Genomic DNA, 26,846 nt, shown 5'->3' with positions numbered 1-26,846 from the left:
GTTGGCCATGATACCTGCATGACAAGACCAGAGCAGTTCACAACATGCATTAGCTTACTTCCTTCTTAATCAGCATCACTGGCAGGAAATTGTGAGCTGATAGACTGTCATGCCATTACATATATTGATTTCAGGAGTAGATTTAATTTCCACATTTATTGTATGCATTGTTAACTATCAGACACAGCTTAATTGTTTTTCTTTTTTCTGGTGAAGGGCCCCTTTTACCTGAATAACATATAGCATAGCTAGAACATTACACTGTGATTATAACATAATACAAAGGATATGTCAGCTTCTATGTGATACAGCACTCTCTGCTTTCAGTTTTTGTGCCATTTCAATAGCAGCTTATGTACAATTTTGTGAGTTAAAAACCTCAGAGACTCCTTTTTACATGCATTATAATAAAATGTTTACAAGTACCAACTACTGCTAAATCACTGCAATTACCTTACATAAAAAGTCATTTTCTGTGTTCTTATTGCTAATTTAATTTCTCATTTTCTTAACTTAGATGAATCCTAGGCAATGGAGCCATATCTCTGAAAGTGCCAAAGATCTGGTACGCCGCATGCTTATGCTGGATCCAGCAGAAAGGATAACAGTATACGAAGCACTGAATCATCCCTGGTTAAAGGTGACAAAAGCAGCTGTTTACATACCAGTTTCCTTTTCACAGAAGAAAAAGATTTATTTCTTTGTTTCTTTGATCTTTTCACAGTAGATGTGTGATAATATGCTCTCAAGGATTTGTAAGATTAAAGCCTGGGAGTCTGGTAATTGCCAGGCTTGAACTCTTGCTTAACAGCACGATCACTCACTTAGAAATCTTCAGCACTGCCTAGGGAGTGGGGCTGTATACAATAAAGCTTCTAGGCATTCAGGTGTCTTTCTGTGGCTCTCAAACTCCCCAGGACTAATTTCTGATCACTTCTTTGCATAGTCATAGCTAGACCTCTTTCCTATTGTGCATGGAGCCATGCAGTTTGTTGCAGTACATGACACTGTTTAACTGTGCTGCTTTCATATATTAGATACCTGAAAAATGCCCCCAGAGTGAAGGAAGCATCTAGTAGTGTATTACTCAAAGGCCACTGCAGCTACATAAAATTCTATGGCATCTGGTAATCGAATTAATATTCATTGATGGCAGAATTTACAACACATTTTGAGCTCTTGGAATAGTAATTGCTGGAGGTTAACAGGTGCAGGAGAATATACACCTAGCTTCTCAGCAGTCCCATTTATAGGCTGTGTTAAACATTGGAGCTGGAGGATGATAGGTGTGTTGCCAGTTTAACAGTGTTGGAGGCACTGGTTCAGAGTATTGTATTTTCTTTGCCAGAAACTGATGAATTAAGTATTTTTCTGTTATTCTCTCTTTTCTATGGTGTGGGCCCAGGGTAGGGAGTGAGAGTCATTTTATCATAAACAGGGTGTTTATTTGGAAAGCTTGCTATTCTGATGTCTGCTTATGAACTGTTTATGTTTTCTACTGCAGACAAATACTAGCAGCAAAAAGCAAACCCACTAAACAAAACCAAAAAACACCACACAAAAAAACCTGGGAAGCACAGGCTAGTATGTTGTCCTCTCTCCAAGTAAATGGTCTAACTCCTAGTGAATGGAATCAGTCTTACACTTCTCTGCTTTCTTTCTGGTTCCGACTCTATTTCCAATCCATGGAATGGTCTAGCTTATTCCCCTCTTGGCAATAATGATGGTTAAGGCACTCCTTTGGATGCTGACAAACTGCAGATTCAAACCTTTTCACTAAAACGAGACAGAGTTTGTCACTTCATATGGGGAAGATACAGCGCATCAAATATTTAAAAGCATAGAAATGGACACAGTGTTTGGGAATTCCGTATGATCATACTCCAGTGACTGTGTCTGTGGTAAACACAGGTTTAACCTGCTTCAATTTGAATTTTTCCTCCCTGGGTAAGCTCCCAATCAGTTAGATGCCAAAGCTAGAGTTTTGTTGAGTTATTTTGGCATAGAAGTTTGCCATTTTTGTCATTTGAGCAAATAAGCTAATTACAGAATTGTCTTTCTAAAAAAGCCTCCTATGAGTGTGCAAGTTCTGCCAATACAGCATAGCACTTCTGTTGTCTGTGGTCTCTTGATCTTTTTGAAGGACAAGCAAGGAGAGAGAAGATTTAATTTGAAATAGCTTTGTTTCCAAGCCTAGGCCAGCCTTCTCAGTTAGTCCTCTCTTACTTTTGCCCATGATAAACTGCCTTCCCTGCTGACTCAATTCTCTTCTAAACAGTGCGAGACAGAGAGGCCTTTAGCATCTATAGAGGGACCGAATTACTTCTGCTAGTCATTTTACTTCAATTCAAGAGATGCATGTGATAAACATTTACATTTATGTGTATGTTGCTTGTGATGATTTGGGGCAGGGGAAGAAAGTAGTCAGCTGCTGCAACTTCTGCTCCCATTACATGCAGTTCATGGGCAGATTGTTTGTCTGCACCTGCAATGGAGCGTTATTCCTGTAAGCTAACACCTAATGTCATCAACCATCAAGCTGGAACTTCCTGCCCTGCTGGACACAGCCCCCATCTTTCAAGCTTAGCTGAAGTATCCAGCACCCTTTTAAAAAGAGTGCTTGAACACACTGCTTTACCACTATCTGTGAATCACAGGAAGCAGAACTACATTCTGCTTGCCAGATTCAAAGTTCAGTGATAGGCACAGACTGGCTAACACCAAACAAAAGGCTAAAGTCTTGCTGTAAAGTGGAAAACAATTATAAAAAGAAAGTATTCCTGGCCCAATATAAGAATTCTTTCAAAGTATATTAATCCCATCTCAGTCTTAGAAGTTTTCCTTAAGGAGAATGAGAAGTTGTTGCTACTGAGGATATTTATTAGCTGTTATATTTCTTATCTATTTTCCTAACACTAAGAAAATACTAAGAGATTATATTTGATGTTTCCTTTATGTCTTTTTGTGGACTTCAAGGAGAGAGATCGCTATGCATACAAGATTCACCTTCCAGAAACAGTAGAACAATTGAGAAAATTCAATGCAAGACGAAAACTAAAGGTAAAATGCATGCAGAGTTAAAACTACAGTGACACACCTTGAGTTTGGTGCAATACTTTATTCAAAGTGCTAAGAGAAATTCAATCTCTGAAGCTGGCCATAAAATAGAAAGATGAAAAGAGGCCTTCACAGTGTGTTGCAGCAATGTTGTGTTTTGTATTTCCCTTCAGTGCGTAGATTTCAAACTAAATTTCAACGCAGGTTATTGGTTGAACCGAGGTGTATATGAGCTCTTAATCTGAAATTAAGTTAGTACATAGCATGAATTATTGGAAAAGAGGATAGCACAGTGGCTTCTGTTATTGTTACATTTATAACAAAAGGAACGATATTTTTAGATGTCTTTTGTCAAGAAGAATAAAAATGTATACTCCAGTTTGTTCCCTTTACGCTTAACTACTCACAAGATTATTTCTTAGGCACGCTGAAAAGAATGTTAACATTCTAGCACAAAATAACATTGCTTCCCTTCAGTTCTCATCTTCAAACCTTAACAGAAACATTTAAATTCACTGAAAGGCTGAGAAAACTTTAACAGAAACATGCAGCACTACAATTCCTAAGGGTTTGTTGTAATTCATAATAAAAGAGTCAGATGTACATGTTGAGTTACTGCTCTGCAGAAGTTTAACGTAGCTTCAAAAACAGCTGATGATTAGGATGCCATAGTTACTGTAGTTCATGAGAAACACCACTTCCTCTTAGGTGGTTTGTATGTCCAGGTAATGCTTTCATTAAAATGTTAGCCAGAACATTTTAGAATATGACTGGTTTTCCTACTTTAAATGCCATTTCAAATCTTTACAGATTTGTTCCTGGGGAGGCCACTACATTTAGTCTCCTGAGAGCTTTTATGTATCTGTGCTATTTGTTTTCTACCATTTGTCCAACGCACTGTTTGGCAGAGTGCTTCTTGAAATTATTTGTTGCCCTATTGCCATAACTGTGAGCCATTAAGATTCAAATGTTTAAACCCTGATTTGCTCGAACAAGTAAATATGTCAGAGCAGATAACAGTTTTTCTGGCTATGTGACTTCCTATGCAACAGTAGCTCTGGGAGTGTTACGTTGCAATTACTACGTTTTCATATAGATGTTATTTTCAAATACCCCAGGATTAGTGTCAGATTCTGACAGTTTCTTATATAATATTGTGTTGATTTAAAGAGCAAATGTTTGTACTTGCTAAGTCACCCGGTCTAGGTAAAAGGGAAGGAGACAAAACTTTATTATTTTGTTTACATGATACTATGGGAACTTGTGCCTTACACCTACTATTTTTAAATGCCTTCCCATAAAGAGTTGTTCTCATGAATTTCCTCACAAAAAAATACATGTATTTACTGTTTATTAATATATGACCAGCTCTTGCTAGATACGGCTATTTGTAATAGTGAAGACTATAGAATTTGCTCTTCACTGAGAAGGTCAACATAGGAGAGACCCAGGAGACTAAGTTCCAAGATGTCTGGAAATGTTTCAGGCTGGATGTGAGGAAGAGGTTCTTCACCATGAGAGTGGTGAAGCCCTGGAATGGGTTGTCCAGGGAGGTGGTTGGGGCCCCGTCCCTGGAGGTGTTTAAGACCAGGCTGGATGAGGCTCTGGCCAGGCTGATGTAGTGTGGGGTGTCCCTGCCCATGGCAGGGGGGTTGGAACTAGATGATCCTTGTGGTCCCTTCCAACCCTGACTGATACTATGATACTTTGATTTATCTTTGCGTAATTTAGACTTTGTGGGTAATTTTTATTCAGGGGGCAGTACTAGCAGCTGTGTCAAGCCACAAATTCAACTCTTTCTACGGTGACCCCCCAGAAGAACTGCCAGACTTCTCTGAAGACCCCACCTCCTCAGGTATTTTAACAGAGAATATATTTATTGCAGTTCCCCTGTCTTAATTCTATACCCACAGGCATTTACTAATTTCCCATCCTTTCATAAAGCTGCATATTAACGTTGAAATATGAAAGCAAAAAACATTTTTCAGTCATAATGTTGTTACTGCTTGAAGAAAATAAATAATCTCTTCACAGTTTAATCCTCTCCAGAAATTACCTGGTTGTTTTCATTTGTTGCATGTACACTTAATTGCAATTAGTACTATAACCTCATATCTCTCTGTTACTTAGTGTAAAAACTTCTTGAAGTTTTGTCTCAAATTCTGAGCTAGTAGCAAGGTTCTCGTATTTTACCCATAGTTATTTATAAAAACAACCATTGTGTACCAGAATTTCTTGGTGTCCTGTTTTAGAGAGTGATATGATTGTCTCCTCTTTGAAGCATACTGGACAGCATTTCTGATACTATAACCCTGACCCCCACATTTTCAAAGAGATATGACATATGTGCTTCAGGGACAAAGAGAAAGATAATGCTTTTGCTGTGCTGTGAGCATGCAGCTAGGCCTTGCAGGGGCTAGTGATCTTACTCCAAGCAGTCTTTTTGTCCTCAGCCTGAATTCAGGAATTTAAATAACTTAATAGTCCCTATACTAACCCAGCCCTCTCATAATTACACATCTTAATTTTGATGTAACTTGAAGGATTTTCAATCCAGACTTTTGCACTGGCCTCTCAGATCTAATATTAGGATTTAGGATCAAGTTAAAATGAAAAAGTCTAAGGTAAATAGGACTTTATCTTTTACTTTTCTAAACAATTAAATAGCACTGGCAGTGTATTTTAGTTTGACTCTACTAGAAGACATTTCAGTAATTTACTTATATGTGCTGACCTGCTGTGATAAATCATTTTCCATATGAGCAAGTGATTTTTAGAAATTATTTCAATGTTGTTAATAGATAAATTTGAGGCAACTTTATGGAAATTCTTAAATTTCACATTTTGGAATTCAAGTCTGAGTACTTAAGAAGACTCCATTGTCCTTACAGATGCACACTGCTCAGTTTCCATAATAGTGAATGGGAATCTTAGGTAATCTGTTGCAAATGGGTAATCACAGCTCGTGGTTAACTTCAGATTTTGACTATTTGATGTACTTGTAATGATTCATATAGTCTCTAAAGAAAGACTAAGTTGAGCTTACTCCTCCCAGAATTACTTATAGTGTTTCAAGTTGTTTCCAGCTACTTCCCCCATCTCAGCAAAATGATCAGGCCACCAAAATGATTTGCAGTAGCAACTTTGCTAAACTAAAAACTGCAGTTCCTTTTTCCAGTTTCAGTCTCATGTCAACAGGACATGTGTCTTCCTTGTAGAGTGATGTAATTGCAGATAGCCCTATACAGCAAAAGTGCAAGTTCTACTTGCGTGAGTCCAGTACATGTGTAAATTGTACAGAACGCTCTGGATACGTTGTGTTCATCTCTGAAACAAACTGAAACAATAACTTGGATTTCTCAGAAAGCATAATTACTTCCCAAAGATATCATTGATCTCACTGAAGGGGTATCACAGTGATCAGAAAACCATATTAAGTGGGTAGTTCTCATGATTCTTTCCTATCCAACTACATCAGCTGATAAAATATTTATTACTACAGGATAAACATTGAAGCTTGCAAGGAAAGATACTGCACCTTTCAACTTCTGAAAATTGCTAGACATGGAAATCTATTGTTTCCCCTCTTCAGAAATACTTTAATAAAGTTTTAAAGTGTTTCTAGTTTGCAAAGATAGGCTCTCGTGACAATTCTAACTTGAACTAGTTTACAGAAATAAGATAAAACTCCTGAATTGCATTAGAATCTTGACTATCTTAAGGTTAAGCTTCCTTCCTTGTTATTCCAGATCATAACCTTTAATGAAGAGCATTAATATTTTAAAGGTTGATGCCTGTTTAATCCTCCCATAAAATTTCATGAAGCTTATCATTAAGATAACATGATTTGTCATAAATGAGCAAAAGTAGAACTCTTACTGGGATGGGGATGCAGAAATAAAATGCTTATTAAGTTATGCAAATTGTAGATACTGTCCTCCTCTAGGTCCTTCTAAACATTGAAAGTTTCAGTTCTTTCTTCCAGATTAATCTAGAAGTGTTCTTCCTCAGGGTTCAGCAAACCTGGGAATGCTGGAACCTTTGAACATCTTCCTATCCTACCAGAGAAGCATCCTGGGATATGAAAGTGTAGCAAGCAAGATGACATTTTAGAATCAAAACAAGAGAGCTTTGCAGTAAGGGTCAGCAAATTGCATAACTAAATTGCTCTTATCATCCAGTGACTTCTGCCCAGCAGAGAAGAGGAATCAGGAGAAGAGAAGACCCAAAGGTTGAAATGAAGACACATTTCATGAAATAGCCAAATGAAAACTAATGTCAGTACAAGAGACGTAAAGTTATACTCAGCTCAGCTGAAGTGCAGTAGTCACATCCAGGAAGGCAGCCTCAAGAACAGAAGAGAGAGGGAGGAAGGAAGAGCCCAAATAGAAAACTCTCACAAGAGGCTACTCTTTCCTTGGCAAACTTCCTCCTTTGTACTGAGTGTGATGCTCGTGGTGTGGGATACACCTGTGAGCCAGCTCAAGTCAGCTGTCTGGCTGACTGAGAGCTGCTAATGGCCTGCAGCCATTGGCTGGCCTGAGATTCTGTCCCAGCAAAACCAGGATAGGAATGAATGCAGATACATTTTATTTAAAGTCAAACAGGTATTTTTCTGTAGTCATCTTCCTTTCATTCACACAGAGTGTGTTAATAATTCTTGGCTTCCATAGCTTGTTCTGGATGATCTGTTTCCTCTTTGTCAGCAGCTGTCCTGTGTTAGCATCTGGTAGTGTGACAGAAGTTGGTATTGCTAAATATTGAGACAGTATGACAAAGGTTTTTAAAATATTTTGAACAATGAGGTAAATATTTTTAAACTAAAGTACTACTTTACTGCTGGTAGGCTGTGTTCAGTAACTTCTTTGCTAAAGCCACTAAGCCACTCAGTGACAACAGACTAAGGGAGTTGGGGCTGTTCAATCTGGAGAACAGAAGGAGAAGGCTCTGAGATCTAATTGTGGCCTTCCGGTATCTGAAGGGGACCTACAAAACAGCTGGTGGGGGACTTTTTAGGGGGTCAGGTAGTGATAGGACTAGGAGAAATGGGAAAAAAATAGCAATGGGTAGATTCAGATTGGATGTTAAGAAGAAATTCTTCACTATGAGGGTAGTGAGACACTGGAACAGGTTGCCCAGGGAGGTGGTGGAAGCCCCGTCCCTGGAGGTTTTAAGGCCAGGCTGGATGTGGCTCTTGTGCAACCTGATGTAGTGTGAGGTGTCCCTGCCCATGGCAGGGGGATTGGAACTGGATGATCCTTGAGGTCCCTCCCAACCCTAACAATTCCTAGAATTTAAAACATTTGACTTTCTGGTTGGCTGTCTTTGAGACATTGTAAAATGTCATTTCCCTAAGGCAGTGAATGTTTTGGATATTTTCAATGTGCTCAAACAAACATAAATCAGAAGTTAGCAATGAGGAGCCCTGAAGGCTCAGTCTGGGATGTAAGAAAAATTGGCCCACATAGAGAGTATTTGAAGTGGACAATTAATTAAGTGCCAGAGAGATTCAGTCAGTTTGCTCTCTGCTGCCCTTGCCTGTCCAATTTGCTTCCCTCTCCCTCACCCTCACTGGTCCTCCTATCACCTCTGCTTGCATCATATGCTGACCATTTGTCCCCTCAAAGAGAGTATGGAAGTAAAATTTTCAAGTATTTTGGTAACAGTGCCTCAAGCTGAAGAATGAACACAACCAGTGTAAAGCTTTTCATTTTTCCTCCTTTTGCTTCTTCAGCTCCCCCATTTTGCAGAAGCCCAAGGAAGGGCTGAGGATTTATTGGGCATTTTGACTTGAGAAGCTGAATTCAGGGAGAGCTTTTAGTTCACTTTGGAGTTTTAAGTAGATTCAGGAGGTATAAGTTTTAGGCCAACAATTTTAAAAGGCCATAAATTGAAGAGGGCTTTTAGAAGTTACAAAAATGTGTTTCCAAAAACATTTTGTAGCCACATTTTCAGAACTACTGAGTCATGTGGAGCTAAGCCAATGGATAGTGCATAGCCCTTGGAAAACCCATTAAAGCAAACCTTACCTTTTGGTTAAAGAGCTTTTCTCTGTAGTGTCTCTTGAACTGTTTGCTTTATGGTGCTTATATTCTGAAATGTAACAGGTTTCAGAGTATCTTCTGTCTGCAAAAAGTTTTAGATTCTTACAAGCCCATTTTACACTGCTGTGGTTTGGTTTCACCACAGAGGAAGTACAGCAACATCGTTTATAATAGAGTCTGACTGACCTAAGTATTCGTTACTTAGCCCAGGTTAATAGGTAGCACTGTTGTAGTACTGCTTGAATAGTATGACTGCTTGGGATGGAAAACCAATTACATTCACCTCATAAGTTACTGTTATTAATTCCTTATCTAGTATTACAGGTATAACTATCAGTTTTTATACTCCATTATTATTTTCCAGCTATTTAATCTTTGTTCTGGTATGTTTAAAAAAAAGGGTTTTTTTAGTGTATGAAGTCGCTGTACACTAAAATCAGTAATAAAATTGTTGTCTTTCTAATTGGTTCTCATAATGATGCTAACTGCAAATTTTGTTTAAAAAATTATTTCACTGTAATATTGCTAAATCCTCATAAATAATGAATGTGCTGTTGTGCTTCACTTGCAGTATGTTGAAATAGTTTGTCAGTTCACTTCTTAAAATATTCTTACTTGAAATAATTCTTTGTCCATGAGGTTTATAAAATAGTTTAAGCAATGTTGGAAAAAGTCTGATATTATGGATACACCTAACAGTGCATACAAGCATAGGCTGCCTTCCCAAGTGTTTGCTTTCCTCCCATCCCAGACCCCAAGTCCCTTTGCTTCACACCATATGAAAAGAGGTGGGGGAGGGAGGATTCTTGTTACCTTGGTCATACAATTTTGTGGCTGAACTAGTGTGCTAGGTTGCAGCTTTATAAATCGCTTGCTCTGAAATCTTCATACTGTTTGTTGTTTGTCCAAATGCTGCCTTCCTACTAGGACTTCTAGCAGCAGAAAGTAGGTATCCCTTTGTTTTCCTTTAAGGCTTGTCATTCAGCTTTGGAGTGTGTCTGCATGTTTAAAAATCAGCTTTCTTCTCTTCTCTTTGCTGTTTTCAGTTTTAATACTGCCTGCTGAAGCAAAAAATAGCCTGAATGTTTTTTTCTGCTAGATCTGCCTATAACTTTGAAAGCTTAATTAACCAGAAGTAATACGATTTCCAGGGAATTCTGAAGATTCTAGTTTAGAGGCAGTATTAAAATTGCCTGATTTATTTTTTTTTTTTGTTCTCAATATTTGCAACACAACTGAAATAAAAAATATTTTCATTAAATTAATAAAGGGTAACAATGGGTTTAGTTCCAAAATCAGTGTTTTCATAAACTAACGGGCTTTTTTCTCCTAACACTAAACAGGTACTATAATAATAGTCATACATTATTTTCTTGATATACCTTTGCATGAACTTTCTTGATCATTATGTGTTGATGTGTTACCTGATATATGCATATACATTGTGTATATACATACACCTGAATTAAATAACTATCCAATATGTGTCTCCTTAATGAAGAAATATTATTGACGTGTAGGGAGGAGGTTCTGCTGCAAGTTAGCTGCACACTTCATTAGAAACTGAAAGCACAACCACTTCTGAAACCTGCAGACTATACTAGGCATAGGAGGAGGTGTGAAATTCTAAACCCTTTGATACAATCTACAAGTGTTTCAAAAGCAACAAATTCAGCATCTCAAAATACAAGCTAGGGAAAGGGGGATGTTCTCCTGCAGCGTCTTACAGTTTGTACGCTTAACAGTTCTGTCCTAGGACAGGACAGCAAGACATATGTCCATGCCTCCATTTGTGATCAAAGTCATGGAATTTGTTGTTGTTTGCTGCATTCTTTTGATCTCATAGGTTATGAGGGATGGGATGTTGTTGCTGGTCCTCCTATATTCCTGTCTCAGAATGCCTGCCCAGTAATACAAGATTGAGAACTCCATGGATTTTTGTACAGTTGTAGGAAAAGGAGAAAACCACATACAGAGCCTCTGCCACTGATGTTTGGGTTTCGTTCTTGTGTAAAAACTTTCTTCGGTAAACTGACTGAATGTGCTGCCCTCATACTGGTCAGAAGAGGGTTTCCATATATTTTTTGCAGTGTGGAAGAAAGTATCTAAGGAAGTAATAATGAAGAGCATTTACTTGTCATAGTATTTGTTTATTGCATGTGAATGTGCTACCAGTATGGTGCAGGACTCGTCTGAAAAACAATACCTACTCACTACATATTTCCTCACCGGCACACTAGATTGCCTTCTGTCATATTTGAGGCTAGTTTTACAGTGAGAGATAAGTGGGAAAAAGAACTGGCAAACTTTGTGGAAAGATCCCAATACAGAGACAGGAGAAAGCTGGAAACATGCATACACACAGAGCCCCAATGCATGTAGAAGAAAATAAAGGCTATCTTCAAAACAAGCATCCCTGCCCTGCCCCCCATACCACTTTCTTTTTTGTATTTCCATATATAGTACTCTTTTCTGCATTCCTGCTTCTGTTTAAGAACACTTTACAACATGTTTTCTCTTTCAGATTTTGGGGGTTGGGTTGGGTCTTTTGTGGTGTGTTTTTCTTCATTTGGTCTTTTCCTCTGTCATCTGTTTTTTTCTCTGCTGCACCTACTTTGTTTGGTTTTCTTCTCTGACTTTTACATGCTTTTAGTTGCCTTCTTGTATTCCATGAGTGTTCTTACCATTTTTGATTGTGAATGCCAGTAACTTTCCATAGCCCCAACTGCCTTCTTTCTGCAGTTTCATTGCAGTCCCGTAAACCTTCATCTTTCTAGTTCTTTCCCTATTGTTTTCTATGTGTGTATATCCACACACACATATATATACACATATATATAGTATATGTATATATTATTACTGTCTTAAATGCTTCCCAGTAGCATGCACAGGATTCTACGCATGTAGGGGCTTATTTGTAAATTTAGAGTGTCTAAACTTGGGTGTTTGATCTCTGACCAAGAAAGAAGAAGCCATTAAACACTATATAGGTCAAATTTGAGGAGAACAGAATCCTTACTTGCCTTACATTGTGTATATATGTGAAAGATTTATCTCCCACCTTACTTTAAACTACTGAAGGCACATGGGTATATATATGTGTGTGTATATATAGGTAGGTAGGTAGGTAGATAGATAGATAGATAGGTAGGTAGGTAGGTAGGTAGGTAGATAGATAGATACACACTTTGACCATTATCTGTCCTTACAGAGATTTGTTGCTCTGGAATATAGGGAACAGCAAGGAGCAACAAATTACAGTCTTGAGATTAGTGGCATCTCGACTCCATTGATTCTTGCAGATGTGCTTTAAAGTGATGAACAGCATCTGGTACTCAGCTGGTTTTCTACTTAATCCTAGAAGTTGCATCAGCGCAAGTAGTGGAAAAGTCCTGTCTCTGTAAAAAACTCTTTTCGTGCCATTAATGGAAACAACGTATGTTTGAATATTTTCTTCACAGGACCAACAGGAGCTAGAGGTGTTCTTTCTTACACTTTTTTAACTCCTGGTACTAAGGCAAACCTGGCCTTGTATGTAGTGTCAGCAAAGTGTTTGTAATTATGCTGACTTTAAGCCTAGACTTTCATATTTAGCTGCAGTGAATGGGTCTGGATGCATACACGTTTGTGATTTGAAAGCCTCAGCTGCCAGACATTCAGTCATTTCCACAGCATTTTGATCTAGACTTAATGTGTTAAATATTTATGCCTTGTATTTTTAGGGTATCATAATCAGATACAAGCAAAACAAAACTGCTGGAGGCACTGATTTATGCAGTTATCACTAAATAGATCATTTAAAGATATAAGTGTAACCAGCGTCTTAAAGCAGAAAAATCTTTGTTTTATTTGTCACACGTGGAAAAACAAAAATAAAATCCATGAAACTTCAATCTCTCATTACAGAATTTGGTAAAAACTATGTCATTGTCACCTCACTAGATGTGATCTATCAGAATCTCACAATGTTTATAAGAATTTTTTTTTTCTGAAAAGAGCTGCACTTTGTCATAATTCCCATGCTTGAGGTTTGGGGGTTTTATTATGAGATAGTATACTGTGACTTCATTTGGTGGGTCTAATATTTGACCTCTCTAAAATCTGACAATTTGTGATGATTTTTCTTCTGGCCTCACTGTATGTGGTAGCCTCAGACCTTCTGAAATGCCTGTAGCTTGAGAGCCAGGATTGGTTTTTAACTTCATTTCCAGTAGATGTACACAAGAAGGCAGCCAAAATGTGGAGTTAGGAGAAGTCAGCTTGCGTTGTCTGTTGCTTGAATGGCATAAGGACTGAATTGTGATATACAGAGAAATCACAAATATCAGCTAGGCTTTGGTTACATTGCTAATTAGAAGACCTCAAACTATTCCAAAAGGGAAAATTCCCTGAGTAAATAATACCATCAAATAAATAATGTGGTGGTCCAAAGCATTCAGTGGTTCATAGTAATACAGCAGTACAGACAACCTTGAATACATTTCTCGTTGGTTGTGGTAAGTTTTATTGGTTATGAGCAAGATTGAGCAGTGTTAGAGACTCTTGAAGATGTCCAGATCTCTGAAGTGAATCTTCTTTTGATTTTTCCTTAAAGTAAATGCTCCAAAAACACAGAGAGGGCTTTGAATCCAGAAAGTAGAGTTTTGATTATTTTTTTTTATTATTAATTCAAACTCTGAGCATGATAAGAATACAAATAAAGGACAATTTTGACAAATTTCCTTCTGCCAACCATATCATGGAAAGTCAAGCACTTCAGGCTTGAAGATTTCTTACAGATCTTCATCAACCTTTAACTGACATACAGCAAATATTAACAGCAGCTTAGCACACTCCCTTTTAAATCCCTAGGTTATATTCCTTGCCTTTGAAGCTTAGCTTGCCAGCAGATTCCCAATCCCTGTATTTCCTTAGATTTTCTGCTGTGCTTCCCATTGTGGAAGCTGTAGTGCAGTGGATAGACAGTTCTTTTATATATATGATGGAGATTGGAGTCAATACAGCTGACCAATACGATCGAGTGTTGTTCCTTTATTGTTCCAGTACAGTGCGAGCATAGCACAGTAAAGTAAAGCAAAGAAGAAGAAGGGAAAGGAAAGGCAGAAGTGCGTAGCAAGGGAACTTCTACAACTTATATAAACTCAGAGAGCCTCGTTGGCATGCCTTCATTGGTTCCTTGTGAGTGACCACACATGGCACTATTATAGATTATTGGTCCAACTACTAATGACACACGAGGTAGCTGATGCAGGTGCATGTCCTGTTGTTCCAAGATAACTCTCTGTGTTTATAGCTACCAGTGTCCTGTTTTAGTTCCATGCTGCAGGCACAGCACTGTTTTGCTACACTGCTAGCTGGCTCTGCACTTATGCAGAGCATGGCCTACCACTATGTCAGGCTCTAGGCATGCACTGTCAGATTGCTCACACTGCTCATCGCTGGCGTTGCCACACCTTTAAGCTGGCCATGCCTTTTCGTTGTCAAAGACAGAGCAACTTTTTCCTCTTCATCTGTGCATCTGACCTGACAGTAAGGCAAACCATTCGTTTAATTTGCTGGCCAGCCACCACCCTTTAAAGGAATATCACTTAAATTAGTGCATCAGTTGGAAATAAGTAGCCAGACACATTTAATGGGATAGGACTAAGAAGTTGTATTGCTCCTGAGCCCTGACTTGAGTGAGGGGAGTATTGTGTTTCTTAACCTTCATGTGCAAGGAACTGTGAGGAGAAGAATCCTAGGCTGAGATTTGTATTAAATGTCATGCTAGGGTTTCTAAGGTGTAACTTAATTGTCTATCTAATCCATAAGGTCACCAGTTCTGTATATTTTGTTGGGCTTATTCGAATTTTTCAAGGTTTTCCTTGTGTGCTTAAGAGGAGGTTGACTTTTTTTTGTTTTTATTAGATTCTGAAAATGCAACAGATTACAAAAGGATTTGAGTTAAGGAAGGCTGGCAAGTATTGTTCATGCAGTGGTGGATGGAATTTCAAGAAATATAGCTACACTGGAAAATGAATAAGCCATGAATAAGTAGCCAGAATAACCATAATAATGATAAATCAGTGAAATACAGAATGTGTAGAATTCTGTATTTAGAATTAAGAAAATATTTATGCAAAAGAATTCATCAGTTCACTGTTAGACACCAGCATTTTTGCAGACTAGCACTGGATATGCTACCATCTTTCCAAATGCTTATACCACTGTGGAAAAACTGGAAAGATGGGCTCTGGGTGTTGAGATAAGCCAAAGCTGGCATTCTGCATACGTGAGTGGTAGCCACCAATGAGACCTGACTTTTAAAACAAATTGTTTGAGAAGGAACCAATGCAGGCTGATTTACCATGGATTTGTGTTGTGTTTCTGTATTCCCCCCAGTTCAACTCTTCCCTTGGATTTCCACCTTCCATAATGCTTCCTGTTTCTCCTTTTTATCCCCAAGTCCCTCTCTTCTCTTTTCACCCTTATGCCCTATATAAATCATCTACATCTTCCTATGACCAAAACCAATCAACTGGTCAGAAGGCAGGAAGTGCTATACTTGGATCTGAGATAACCAGGCAAACAGAACAAACACTGGAGCTCATGTTACAGACTTTTGTTCTCTGGAGGACATGGCAGTCAGGTCTTTCTCTTCCCTCCTCTGTACAGATGCTGTTGTTAAAAGAATTTGTGAAGGTGTTGGCTCCTTCAGATTTTTACTCATTTTGAATATGTATTTGAAATTGGACAGCACTGAAAAAAGAAGGTTGAGGTGAGAATGGTGAGGACAGGCAGTTGGGCAGATATTCCAAGTAACTTTGTCAGGTATTGTTGGAAACCAGGCTAAGATAGAACAAAACTAAGCTTAATAAAACCAAGTTTTAACCTCTTGTCAATTCAACCATTTCTTATATGTAGTAACACTATATATGGGCACTGTTGATAAAATGTATTCAGTGAATTGTCCTGTAAAAAACTCCAGCTTTTTTTAAGTTCCTGTTCCTGTCATACCAGATGAAGTGAATGTTTCATTTTCCAAAGTTCAGTTTACTGAGACTCTTTGCTTTATTGATTTTTATCCTTTTTTTGTTTTCTTTTTTTCTTCCTGTTTATTGCCCCCTAGGAGCAGTCTCACAGGTGCTGGACAGCCTGGAAGAAATTCATGCACTTACAGACTGCAGTGAAAAAGACTTAGATTTTCTTCACAGTGTTTTCCAGGATCAGCATCTTCACACACTACTAGATGTAAGTTTTCTGTGATAAGTAGTTTGAATGCATTTCTGTGTCTGTAATTCATTGGGTAATGTTTCTTTTTCTCCCAAATATCTTCTCTTTTTTTGTTTCATACCAAAATGAATTTATATAGGTGTGGAATCTAACAATCACCTACCCCTTTACACAAAAATACATGTTAGGAGTATACATACAGACTATTTTAGAATATATAGCTTTGCTTTAAAATAAGAATGGGCTATCTGTAAGCATAGTTCACTGTCTGGCTCCACATACAGTTCAGTTGTGATATCTGGTGGTTCATAGTTGGTTGGGGTTTTCTTTTCCTTCCAGGAAATTAAAGGACTCTGTTTCAGAAATAATTTTGAAAAGCAAGTAGTCTGGTTTTTCAGAGACAGATGCTTGCACACTCCTTATCTTTCAGTGCCTTGAAGACTTTCTTGTTATCATATCACATGCATAAATCCTGTTTATGTTTCCCAATAGTTTTTAACCAAGCAGGCCTAACAAGCAAGTACTTTGCCCTTTCTCAAAAATTGCCTGAATTGGGGGAAATGTGTGTATAGTTTTGAGGCAGAATTATTTGCTGCACTTCAGCTCTCCAAAAACAGAGATCTTGAGCATCGCTTCAGGCTTACACTCCATCCCTCAGACCGAGTGCCAAGACCAAATTCAAAAGCCTATCTCATGCTGTCATTGATGTTTGTGTATATGGAATATTGAGGTCTAAAATAAAGGTCCAAAACAAACAGGAAAAACTTTCCCTGATTTTTCCTGGCATATATGGATTCTTCCTGTTAAAGACAGAGGACTTGCTTTCAGGCAAGACAAACTTTCTAAAGCAGTCTACACATTGTACTGAAATGGAAGGTTGACCATGAGCCAGCAATATGCTCTGTGGCCAAGAAGGCCAATGCCATTCTGGGATGTATTAGAAGGGCTGCGGTTAGTAGGTCAAGAGAGGTTCTCCTTCCACTCTACTCTGCCCTGGTGAGGCCACATCTGGAATATTGCATCCAGTTCTAGGCCCCTTAGTTCAAGAAGGACCTCAGGGAACAACTTGAAAGAGTCCAGCACAGGGCCATAAAAGTGCTTAAGGGAGTGAAACATCTTCCTTATGAGGAGAGGCTGAAGGAGCTGGGGCTCTTCAGCTTGGAGAAGAGGAGACTAGGGGGTGACCTCATTAATATTTATAAAAGGTGAGTGCCAAGAGGATGGAGCCAGGCTCTTCTCAGTGGTGCCCAATGACAGGACATGGGGCAATGGGTGGAATTTGAGGCATAAGAGGCTCCATGCAAACATGAGGAAAAATTTTTCCCCTGTGAGGGTGACAGAATGCTGGAACAGGCTGCCCAGAGGGGTTGTGGAGTCTCTCTCTCTGGAGATATTCAAGACCTGCCTGGATGTGTACCTGTGTGATCTGTTCTAGGTGATCCTGGCTCTGGTGGGGGGGTTTGGACTGGATGATCATTCGAGGTCCTTTCTAGCCCCTAACGTTCTGTGATTGTGTGAACCAAATCCACATAGGACTAGGCTTTGTCTGCATTAGCAAGTACTTCAACATAGCAGTAGCAAATCCAAAAAGCAAAGCAGTTGACACTACGGACCTATTGCTAACGATTCCATGTATTTTGAGGACTTTTACTTTATCCTACATATACTACAGTCCTGTGGACTGAATAACCACTGGTTGGTGAACACTGTCTTCTATTTTAGTGTTCTTTAGTGTCTATGCAGTGGAAACAAAAGAACGGTAGGTGGACATAATCAGAAGAATAATCTCAAAAAATGTACTCCTGAATCAAACCAAAATGCTGATGTGACCTGTAGATAAAGACATGGGGATTATGAGCATTTTATGTCTTACATTTAGCAGCTTGGATACCTTGCTATATATCACAAATAGAGCAAGATGAAAGTGAAAGACATGTAGGAATAAGAGTCAGTCCAGCTATCTGATCTGCAGGTAGATGATTATGGCTGTAGAAACTTGAAAGAGTTTCTGATAAATTGCTGAATGCTTTAGTTCCTGTATGCAGCTTTGCAGGGGTATGCCTGAATGTGGATACTGCCATAGTGCATTGAGGTCCAGACTGTTTAAAATGTAGCAGACTCTACACTTCTTAAAATTTGTTTAGTGGTGGGTGAGTTGTTGGCTGCCTGGGTTCTATGCATCCTTAAAGTCTAAAGGATTCTACATACTTCCTTCTGGAAGAGGATCCAGCTGCATGGTTCTGAGCTGGTCTGTATGGCAGCATAAGCCTTACACTAAAGCTTCCCCACAGCATAGCTGCCCATATGACTTGAGGAACCAGAGATTATGATGAGGGCATTGCTCTGGCACAAGACTCTACAGTTGTATTCTTTGTTCTTAATAAGGCCTTTGACACCGTCCCCCACAGCAAACTCCTGGCCAAGATGTCAGCCCATGGCTTGGACAGGAGCACACTGCATTGGGTAAGGAACTGGCTGGAGGGCCGAGCCCAGAGAGTGGTGGTGAAGGGTGCCACATCCAGCAGGCAGCCAGTCACTAGTGGTGTGCCCCAAGGATCAGTGCTGGGCCCTGTGCTCTTTAACATCTTTATTGATGATCTGGATGAGGGCATTGAGTCCATCATCAGTAAATTTGCAGACGACACCAAGCTGGGGGCAGGAGTTGATCTGCTGGAGGGTAGAGAGGCTCTGCAGAGGGACCTCGACAGGCTGGATAGATGGGCAGAGTCCAACGGCATGAGATTGAACACATCCAAGTGCTGGGTGCTGCACATTGGCCACAACAACCCCATGCAGAGCTACAGGCTGGAGTCAGAGTGGCTGGAGAGCGGCCAGGCAGAGAGAGACCTGGTGGTACTGGTTGATGGTAGGCTGAACATGAGCCAGCAGTGTGCCCAGGTGGCCAAGAGGGCCAATGGCATCCTGGCCTGCATTAGGAATAGTGTGGCCAGCAGGAGCAGGGAAGTCATTGTGCCCCTGTACACTGCACTGGTTAGGCCACACCTCGAGTACTGTGTCCAGTTCTGGGCCCCTCAGTTTAAGAAGGACATCGAGACACTTGATCATGTCCAGAGAAGGGCAACAAAGCTGGGGAGAGGCCTTGAGCACAATCCCTATGAGGAGAGGCTGAGGGAGCTGGGATTTCTTAGCCTGGAGAGGAGGAGACTCAGGGGTGACCTTATTGCTCTCTACAACTACCTGAAGGGAGGTTGTAGACAGGTGGATGTTGGTCTCTTCTCCCAGGCAGCCAGCACCAGAACAAGAGGACACAGCCTCAGGCTGCACCAGGGAAGGTTTAGGCTGGATGTTAGGAAGAAATTCTATACAGAGAGTGATTGCCCATTGGAATGGGCTGCCTGGGGAGGCGGCAGAGTCACCATCATTGGAGGTGTTCAGGAGGAGACTTGATGGGGTGCTTGGTGCCATGGGTTAGTTGTTTAGGTGGGTTGGATTGGTTGATAGGTTGGACGCAATGATCTTGAAGGTCTCTTCCAACCTGGTCTGGTCTATTCTGTTCTGTTCTGTTCTGTTCTGTTCTATTCTATTCTATTCTATTCTATTCTATTCTATTCTATTCCATTCTACATCCAGTCTCTGAGTTACATGGAGTATGCAGGAAGAAGGGTTGAGGAGCTTGTGACTTTCCCAGATTGTATCTTCAACAACTCATCTTAAAATTTGCATTAAAATATGAATCTTTTATTCACAGTGTATGTTTATCTAACATGGGTTCCAGATGTTGAAATTGATCTTTTTATATTGCATGCTGAAGTATAGAAAGATGATCAGATAATATAATATGAATGACAAATAAAAATCTGGATAGGAAGAGAACAACATGTGTAACAATGAGAACCAAAACACTTGTGTCACTCATGCAGAAAGGTTTTAGATATTTATTAACCATTTTTGTTGTCATATAACTTCCTCAGCTTTGATAAACCAGATGGCCCTGGTTTAAGGTATGTCTACGTGGCATTGATTTAGGCTTCTGCACTGCTTTTACTTTTTCCTGTTCTTTACACTATCAGTCAGATTCATAATACTTCACTAATGATACATCATTTCTGTAATGGTCTGCTGTAGCTTTTTAAACTCATAAATGAATGTAGCCTTTAAACTTTAAATGAATCCATACCATTTTGCCTTTTTTTTGTTTAAAAGTCAGAGTCATTCACTTAGACAGAAAAGGATACATTTAAATGCATGCTGCAATAAAGTAGTTGTGAGGCAAAAATGTTATCAAAAAGGAAGTTCTGTTTTATTACACTATGTGGAAGGGCAATAGTAGAATCTTCCCAAAGATACTTTGATTAGAATAGTGCAGAATAAAAATACATTGCAATGTCATGAAATAAATATCTGACAGTTACAGATCATTATTTGAAATGGGAGCTTTTTAATTGCAGTAACTTCCATTTGGGAGAGTGATTTCTGTCTGTGTAGTGATATCAATCCAGTTTCTCTCAGAACTCTCATAAAAAAAGTCATTTGTGCTTTGATGAAGTTCTGTCAGGGAAACTCTTCATTTCTCTCAGAAAATTAGGGGTTAGTGAGACCACCTCAAGCCACCTGTAAAGCATTCTCTTCCACTAAGCAGGAATTTTCTAACCTGTTTTGAAGTTGTGGCTCTTGCTTTTTGTTAATACTACTGTTTCTCTTCATTGGCCTTTTTCAACAGTCAATTTTTCTGTTTCACGTTCCTAGTCTTTCTCAAGAGTTATCCACATTTTTAGATTAGGCACATGATGATGATGATGATAGATCACTCCTGCTGCTGAAACACCTTCTTTTGCTTTTGAACTCTTTTTCTGAAAGCAAAGCCAGATAAATTACAGTCTTTGTGTTCAGAGTGCTAGTTACCCATGTGTTGTTTTTTGCAGGTATATAGATCACAAAATATAACTCTTCTTTCTCAATAGGGAGGTTGTAGACAGGCAGAGGTTGGTCTCTTCTCCCAGGCAGCCAGTACCAGAAAAAGAGGACACAGTCTCAGGCTGCGCCAGGGGAGGTTTAGGTTGGATGTTAGGAAGAAGTTCTCTACAGAGAGAGTGATTGCCCATGGGAATGGGCTGCCTGGGGAGGTGGTGGAGTCACCATCATTGGAGGTGTTCAGGAGGAGACTTGATGGGGTGCTTGGTGCCATGGTTTAGTTGTTTAGGTGGGTTGGATTGGTTGATGGGTTGGACATGATGATCTTGAAGGTCTCTTCCAACCTGGTTTATTATTCTATTATTCTATTCTATTCTAATAATTCATTTGAGCTTTGGTGCTATGAGGGCAGGCATCTCTGAAGGCCTTCAGAGGCAGGGTTCTTACCATCCCATTGATTGTTTTTCAATTGATTCATTTATATATGACTGTTAAGACTCTTCCACTTGGGTACCAAAGCTGTTGAATAGAAGGGACAACGAGGTGCCAACTACTTAAAAGTTAATTTATATCCCCACTGGGCCAAATCCTGCAGTACACTAGCATATCCTTACTGAATACTTTAAATGAATGATTTTTGTATTTATTTCACAGAAGGCTTCTGTTGGGTGGGGTTTTCCTATTCAAAAATTAGATAATTCACATTAAAAACTTAGTGTAATTTACTAAAGAGTAAAGAAAAGGCCCTTCCAGAAACAACCATTTAGATACAATCATTACCTTTCAAAGATTTCTTGTTTAATAATTGATCTTTCTTGTAAAGTAGAAGAGTAACTTTGGGTTGGTCAGATACTATTTTTCCCTCTCAATTCTTTTAGTAAATGTGATGATCAAAATTTTGGTGAATGCTGTAGGACATTCCTCTGTGTGACATAGAGCTGACTGGGTTTATGCCTATATAAAGCTTTAAAGATTGTTTCATTCTGGTATTTTGTTTAGATCATAAGAATGTTATAAAGTTAAGTGAAAGATATAAATAACTTCATGGGAAAAGAGAGTTAAATTTAAGTAAGCTTTTTATTACCCCGTGGCAGACTTTTAGAACCTTCACCAAATGATTTAAGTTTTTGGGTTGGTTGGGGCTTTTTAATTGACTTTCATGAAAGTAGTCATGGGAGGCATTGCTGGTTTGTGTCAGCATTCCTGATAAATAAGTTTACAGAGGTTACTGATTTTGGAAGCATTGTTGTTTGGCTGTTTTCTATATCATGACTAAAGATTTTACTTTAATGAATATTTGTTTTGAAAATCATACTGGGCTTCAAGGCTATTTCTAATGAGGAAGATCTTTTACACATTATGTTTAATCTCTATCAGTGCATAGAGTAAGCAAGTAAGTAAGCAAGGTTTGTTGACAGTAAAACCAGAAGCTGCTATTTTATGCAGCTGTCTACATTGAAGGAGACACAAGAAATAATTCTCCTGTTAAATCAAGTAGTTTGGTCACCTCTCCAGGGAGCTTTCTCTGGGTGATTCTGAATGCAGATGTCGTTAGATTTACAAGTGAGATTTTCACTCAGCAGGAGAACAATATCAGCTTTTGTGTGACTGGGGCCGCTCTATGCTACTGGCTTTGTCTGCATCTGTCTGTCCTGAGTCAGATAGTTCTCCAGGCTGATATCTTTTGGCTGTTAATTTAAGAAGTTTCTTACATTATTTTCATAGATGGAATCATTAAGGTAAGTGTTGCTATTTCTGCAAGTATATCTGTGATAGAAGAGTTGCAGCTTTTAAGAAGGTTTAGTTTACCTTCTGCTGGCGTAGCACATAGCACACGTACAGTTGTAACTAAAAGAGATTACATAAATACAGCTGTATCATATTTGTGTTTAACCACTACCCCTTAGAGTTTAATTTATATCTACAGTGCATATATTTAAAGCATACTGATTTTTCAAGAGAATCTTGTTATGTCTGTTACCCTTTGCTGCTAATGGTATTGTTTCAGAGGAGAGTGCATCCCTGCAAACTTCAGAGTTCTCTCAGTATATCTTTTGAACGCAGTCATGCAGACAGATTTGCTCCTAACTCCAGACTTTTAAGGAAGAATATTTTATCTTTTGCTAGAATGTTGTTGGGATCTCAGTTTAGCCTCTCACGTGGTTGGCTAAAGCTTTCTACTGGATTTGTTATGATTTGTTCTGTTTACCCTCTCAGTGATGGACACTGGCACAGTAAATTTGAACTACTTTTAGAAATGTAGCCGTTATTCACCAGTGTCCAGCCATGGCTGGTACTGCAGTTCTCTATTTGAAAATGTGTGAAACTCTCCACACATTTATTTCTGATTTGCCATTTTCTGAACAAAGTGTTTTTAATTTAACAATTCTATCATATACTTGGGGAGGGAGGAAGGCAAGAGACATTTGATTTTTATTTTCAGGGTGTTTTTATTTCCTTCATTCTTTTAAATCATGAATAGACTGGTGGGATATCTATCATGTGATACAGGAAAGAAAATAAAAACAGCAGAGGCATGTAAAAAGCTGCAACGTTGTCATGAGTCATCTAATTTTTCTATGTTTTGACTTGAATAGGAACGGCTTTTTATGTGAATCACATTGCATGGTTCAAGTTTTCTGGATCAGCTTTGGTCCTTACCCTCTTGAATACTGATTATGTTAAAACTAGTAAGTGGAGCATGTTTTAGTGAAACATGAATGCAATTCTTTTGCAAAAACAGAGCAGATAGTGTATGTGTGATAGATGTCTGGCTAAACACCCTCAGAATGTGTTAATGTGAAATAATCCTTTCTAACGTTTCAAACATTTTGTTTTCTAATTTTATTTATCCTTTAGTTAATTTGTTTGTAAGCCAAAAGGAAATGGAAAATATTTGTAAAAAGCTAAAGAAAAGGGGGGGTGGGGGGGGAAAAAAAAGAAACTGTTGGCAGGAAAGCACCTTGCTATTTGGGGAATCAAATCTGGCTTTTATCCCAGTCCAGCAGAGGCAGCATGCTCAGCCCCAGGGAGTGGGAGGGACTGTCTCTCACATTGCAAAAGAAACTCCTTTCCCAAGAAGTATAGAAGGAACAATGACCAAGCCTTAGGGAGGACTGTGTGAAGAATTCTTTCAGCAGGTGGGCTGGATCATCATCACCAGTGCAGCACACTTTTTCTCTGAAAGGTAACTTTTCTGGCAGGCCATCTCTGAAAGAACACGGAAAGTAGAGGCTGTTCTGGAATGTCTCCTGCATTGTTTGATAATCATTCTCTAACATACCTTACATTGCCAACTTCCATCATATCTTTGCATTTCATTTTCTGTGTTCCTGGGATATATAGAACACTGTGCTAGTTAACATTGTCTCATTGTTTTCTTGTTCTTCCTGTTTCTCTGTCTTAAAAATTTATATAGAGAATTTGTCTTACATTTAATCTTCTGAGCAGAAATCACTTTGTTCTGTGTTTTTGTCATCTGTAATACTGATCCATGACTGTATTTCTTAAATACAAGATTAACAGAAATAAGAGTTAGTTAAGAGTAACTTTTAGGTTGATTAATTTTTGAGACATTCATGTATCCACCATGTTCCAGCAATGCAAAATTCTGGGTTGGATTGCATGACATTGTGATAGTTGCTTTGTTGCACTTAACCTCTTTTTAACTAACATTCTGCCATTTCTGAATATATATAAGCTTAGAAGTGATCTGGTGAATCATCAAGTACAATTCAACTTCATAAAGTGCGTACTTTAAATGGGAATCATACTATTTAGCCCAGTCCTCTCAGCCTAATGTCATCTTCTTTATGTTGCTGTGTCATTGTCTCTGCAAGTCTGTGTCTGTGCATCAGTGTATCTCACTCTGAAAGCATGAATCTGCAGAGTTTTTTAGTACGTGGTGTTAAAAATGCCCTTGGTTACAGTGCATTTTTATGTTACTGGGCTCTGATCTGTCAAAAAACACTAGAGTTGTGTTCCTGGCATTTGTAGAACACTTCACTGTTACTGTTTTGAGGTTAAAAGGATTGTTTTCATATTTAACTTACTATATATTCTTCACTTCTTTTTACATTGAATGAGTTTAAGTCAGTTTCTGTTCCTTTTTAACCATAAGGAATGCCTGTTTTGAGGATTTTTCCTTACAAAACTTCAGATTCTCAGGTTTAGTATTTCTCCAGGAGCTTGGGGCATGTTCTGAGAATTGCTGTAGTGTCTAGGATGCAGTCCACAAATCTTGACTAGCACTTCTGCCTTGCTGCTGTCAGCTTTTCTCAGCTTTTCTCTGTCTGCACTTAGTTTACATTAAAATACCCAAAGGCAATATAGTAGCAGCCCAGTAAACTCTGCCTCTGTCTTTGAAGTCAATCAGGCCTCACTGCCTCCTGCTTCCAGTTATTCAAGTAGATGGCTGATACATGTTGACAGTTTTTTGTACCAAGGAGCTCACCACAATATACCTAACAGTATATCATTACAAAACAAATTTACATGGATGACAAAAGTAAAAATGGTTGTAACTCTAACATTAGTACTTTCTGCTGCAAGATATGCTCAGTGTGACAAAGCAGGTGAGTGGCTATGTCCTTTGCCAGCCCTCTGTAATTATTACAGATTTAATCAGTTGCGTATGGATTCTATATCCCCCCGGTATGACATTTATGGTCATTAGCATCATCATCTTCCAGATGGTGATTTAACCATCAAGAATTAATTCAACTAACAGAATTGGGAATGCAGCCCTATTTAGGTTTAACATGAGTCTGTATTTCCTGTTAAAGGTCATTACATTAGTCCGTGTTGGAAGTAGGGAAGCAAGACAAGGGCAACAGTTCTTCTGTTGGGTGCACCAAGGTGTTGTCTGCATACAACAACTTTTTATAGCCCTTTCTGTGTGGAGGGTTTGTTTTCCCTGTGTTTATAGAATAATTTAGATTGGAAAAGACCTTTATGATCTTCCAAGTCCACCCACTAATCTAGCACCACTAAACCATGTCCCTAGGCAACACATCTACACATACCTCCAGGGATGATGACTCAACTACTGCCCTGGGCAGCCTCTTACCAGGCCTTGGCAACCTTTTCAGTGAAAAAAAATTCCTAATATCCCACCTAAACCTCTCCTGGAACAACCTGAGGCTGTTTCTTGTCCTATTGCTTGTTACTCAGGAGAAGAGACTGATACCCATCTTGATACAACCTCCTTTCAGATAGTTGTAGAGAGTGATAAGGTTTCTCCTAAGCCTCCAGGCTAAACAAACCTTGAGCTCTGGACCCTCCACCAGTTTGTGTTTTGGTTTATCACTATGATTTTAAAGTGCAGCATGTATTTATTTAAGGTTATTCAATTCCAGGCTTTTCTTACCACACTTTACAGTATGAGAGAATATATATTGGCCTGCATGTATTACATATGATCTAGAATTTTGCTAGGGTGCAACCTCTTTCTTTTTGGTAAGCTATGTACGTGTACTGTCTGGCATATTATTTAATGCCTACTACCACTTATGAGAACTGCAGCATCTGCAGTCAATGGAATTTTTATGATGAGTACTAATACAGGTTTTTCTTAAATTATGAGGAGAATTGACTGGATTAGAGTCCTAATCTATAGTGAAATATAATTCACTCAGATACTGGAGCCTACATGAGCAAGGT

The 26,846-nt window shown here is 38.9% G+C and overlaps 1 protein-coding gene across 15 annotated transcripts in view; it reads left to right on the top strand.

Moving 5' to 3' along the window:
- CASK (calcium/calmodulin dependent serine protein kinase) overlaps nucleotides 1-26,846 on the top strand; it is a 211,115-nt gene that overhangs the window by 139,248 nt on the left and 45,021 nt on the right. For 11 of the 15 annotated variants that reach the window (XM_068155113.1, XM_068155104.1, XM_068155114.1 and 8 more), the window contains 5 exons: nucleotides 518-640; nucleotides 2,977-3,060; nucleotides 4,813-4,912; nucleotides 10,029-10,046; nucleotides 16,210-16,331. In XM_068155113.1, coding sequence (XP_068011214.1) covers nucleotides 518-640; nucleotides 2,977-3,060; nucleotides 4,813-4,912; nucleotides 10,029-10,046; nucleotides 16,210-16,331 — 447 coding nt within the window. The remainder of the gene's footprint in view (nucleotides 1-517; nucleotides 641-2,976; nucleotides 3,061-4,812; nucleotides 4,913-10,028; nucleotides 10,047-16,209; nucleotides 16,332-26,846) is intronic. The other 4 variants (XM_068155105.1, XM_068155117.1, XM_068155116.1 and 1 more) reach the window with 1 other exon arrangement.

This window comes from Melanerpes formicivorus, unplaced genomic scaffold (genome assembly GCF_026170545.1).
Source record: "Melanerpes formicivorus ecotype bairdi unplaced genomic scaffold, bMelFor1.0.p_v2 SCAF_30, whole genome shotgun sequence".
Lineage (NCBI taxonomy): Eukaryota > Metazoa > Chordata > Aves > Piciformes > Picidae > Melanerpes > Melanerpes formicivorus.
Note: the sequence above shows the minus strand (reverse complement) of the source record. Positions and strands in the feature narration are given on the sequence as shown.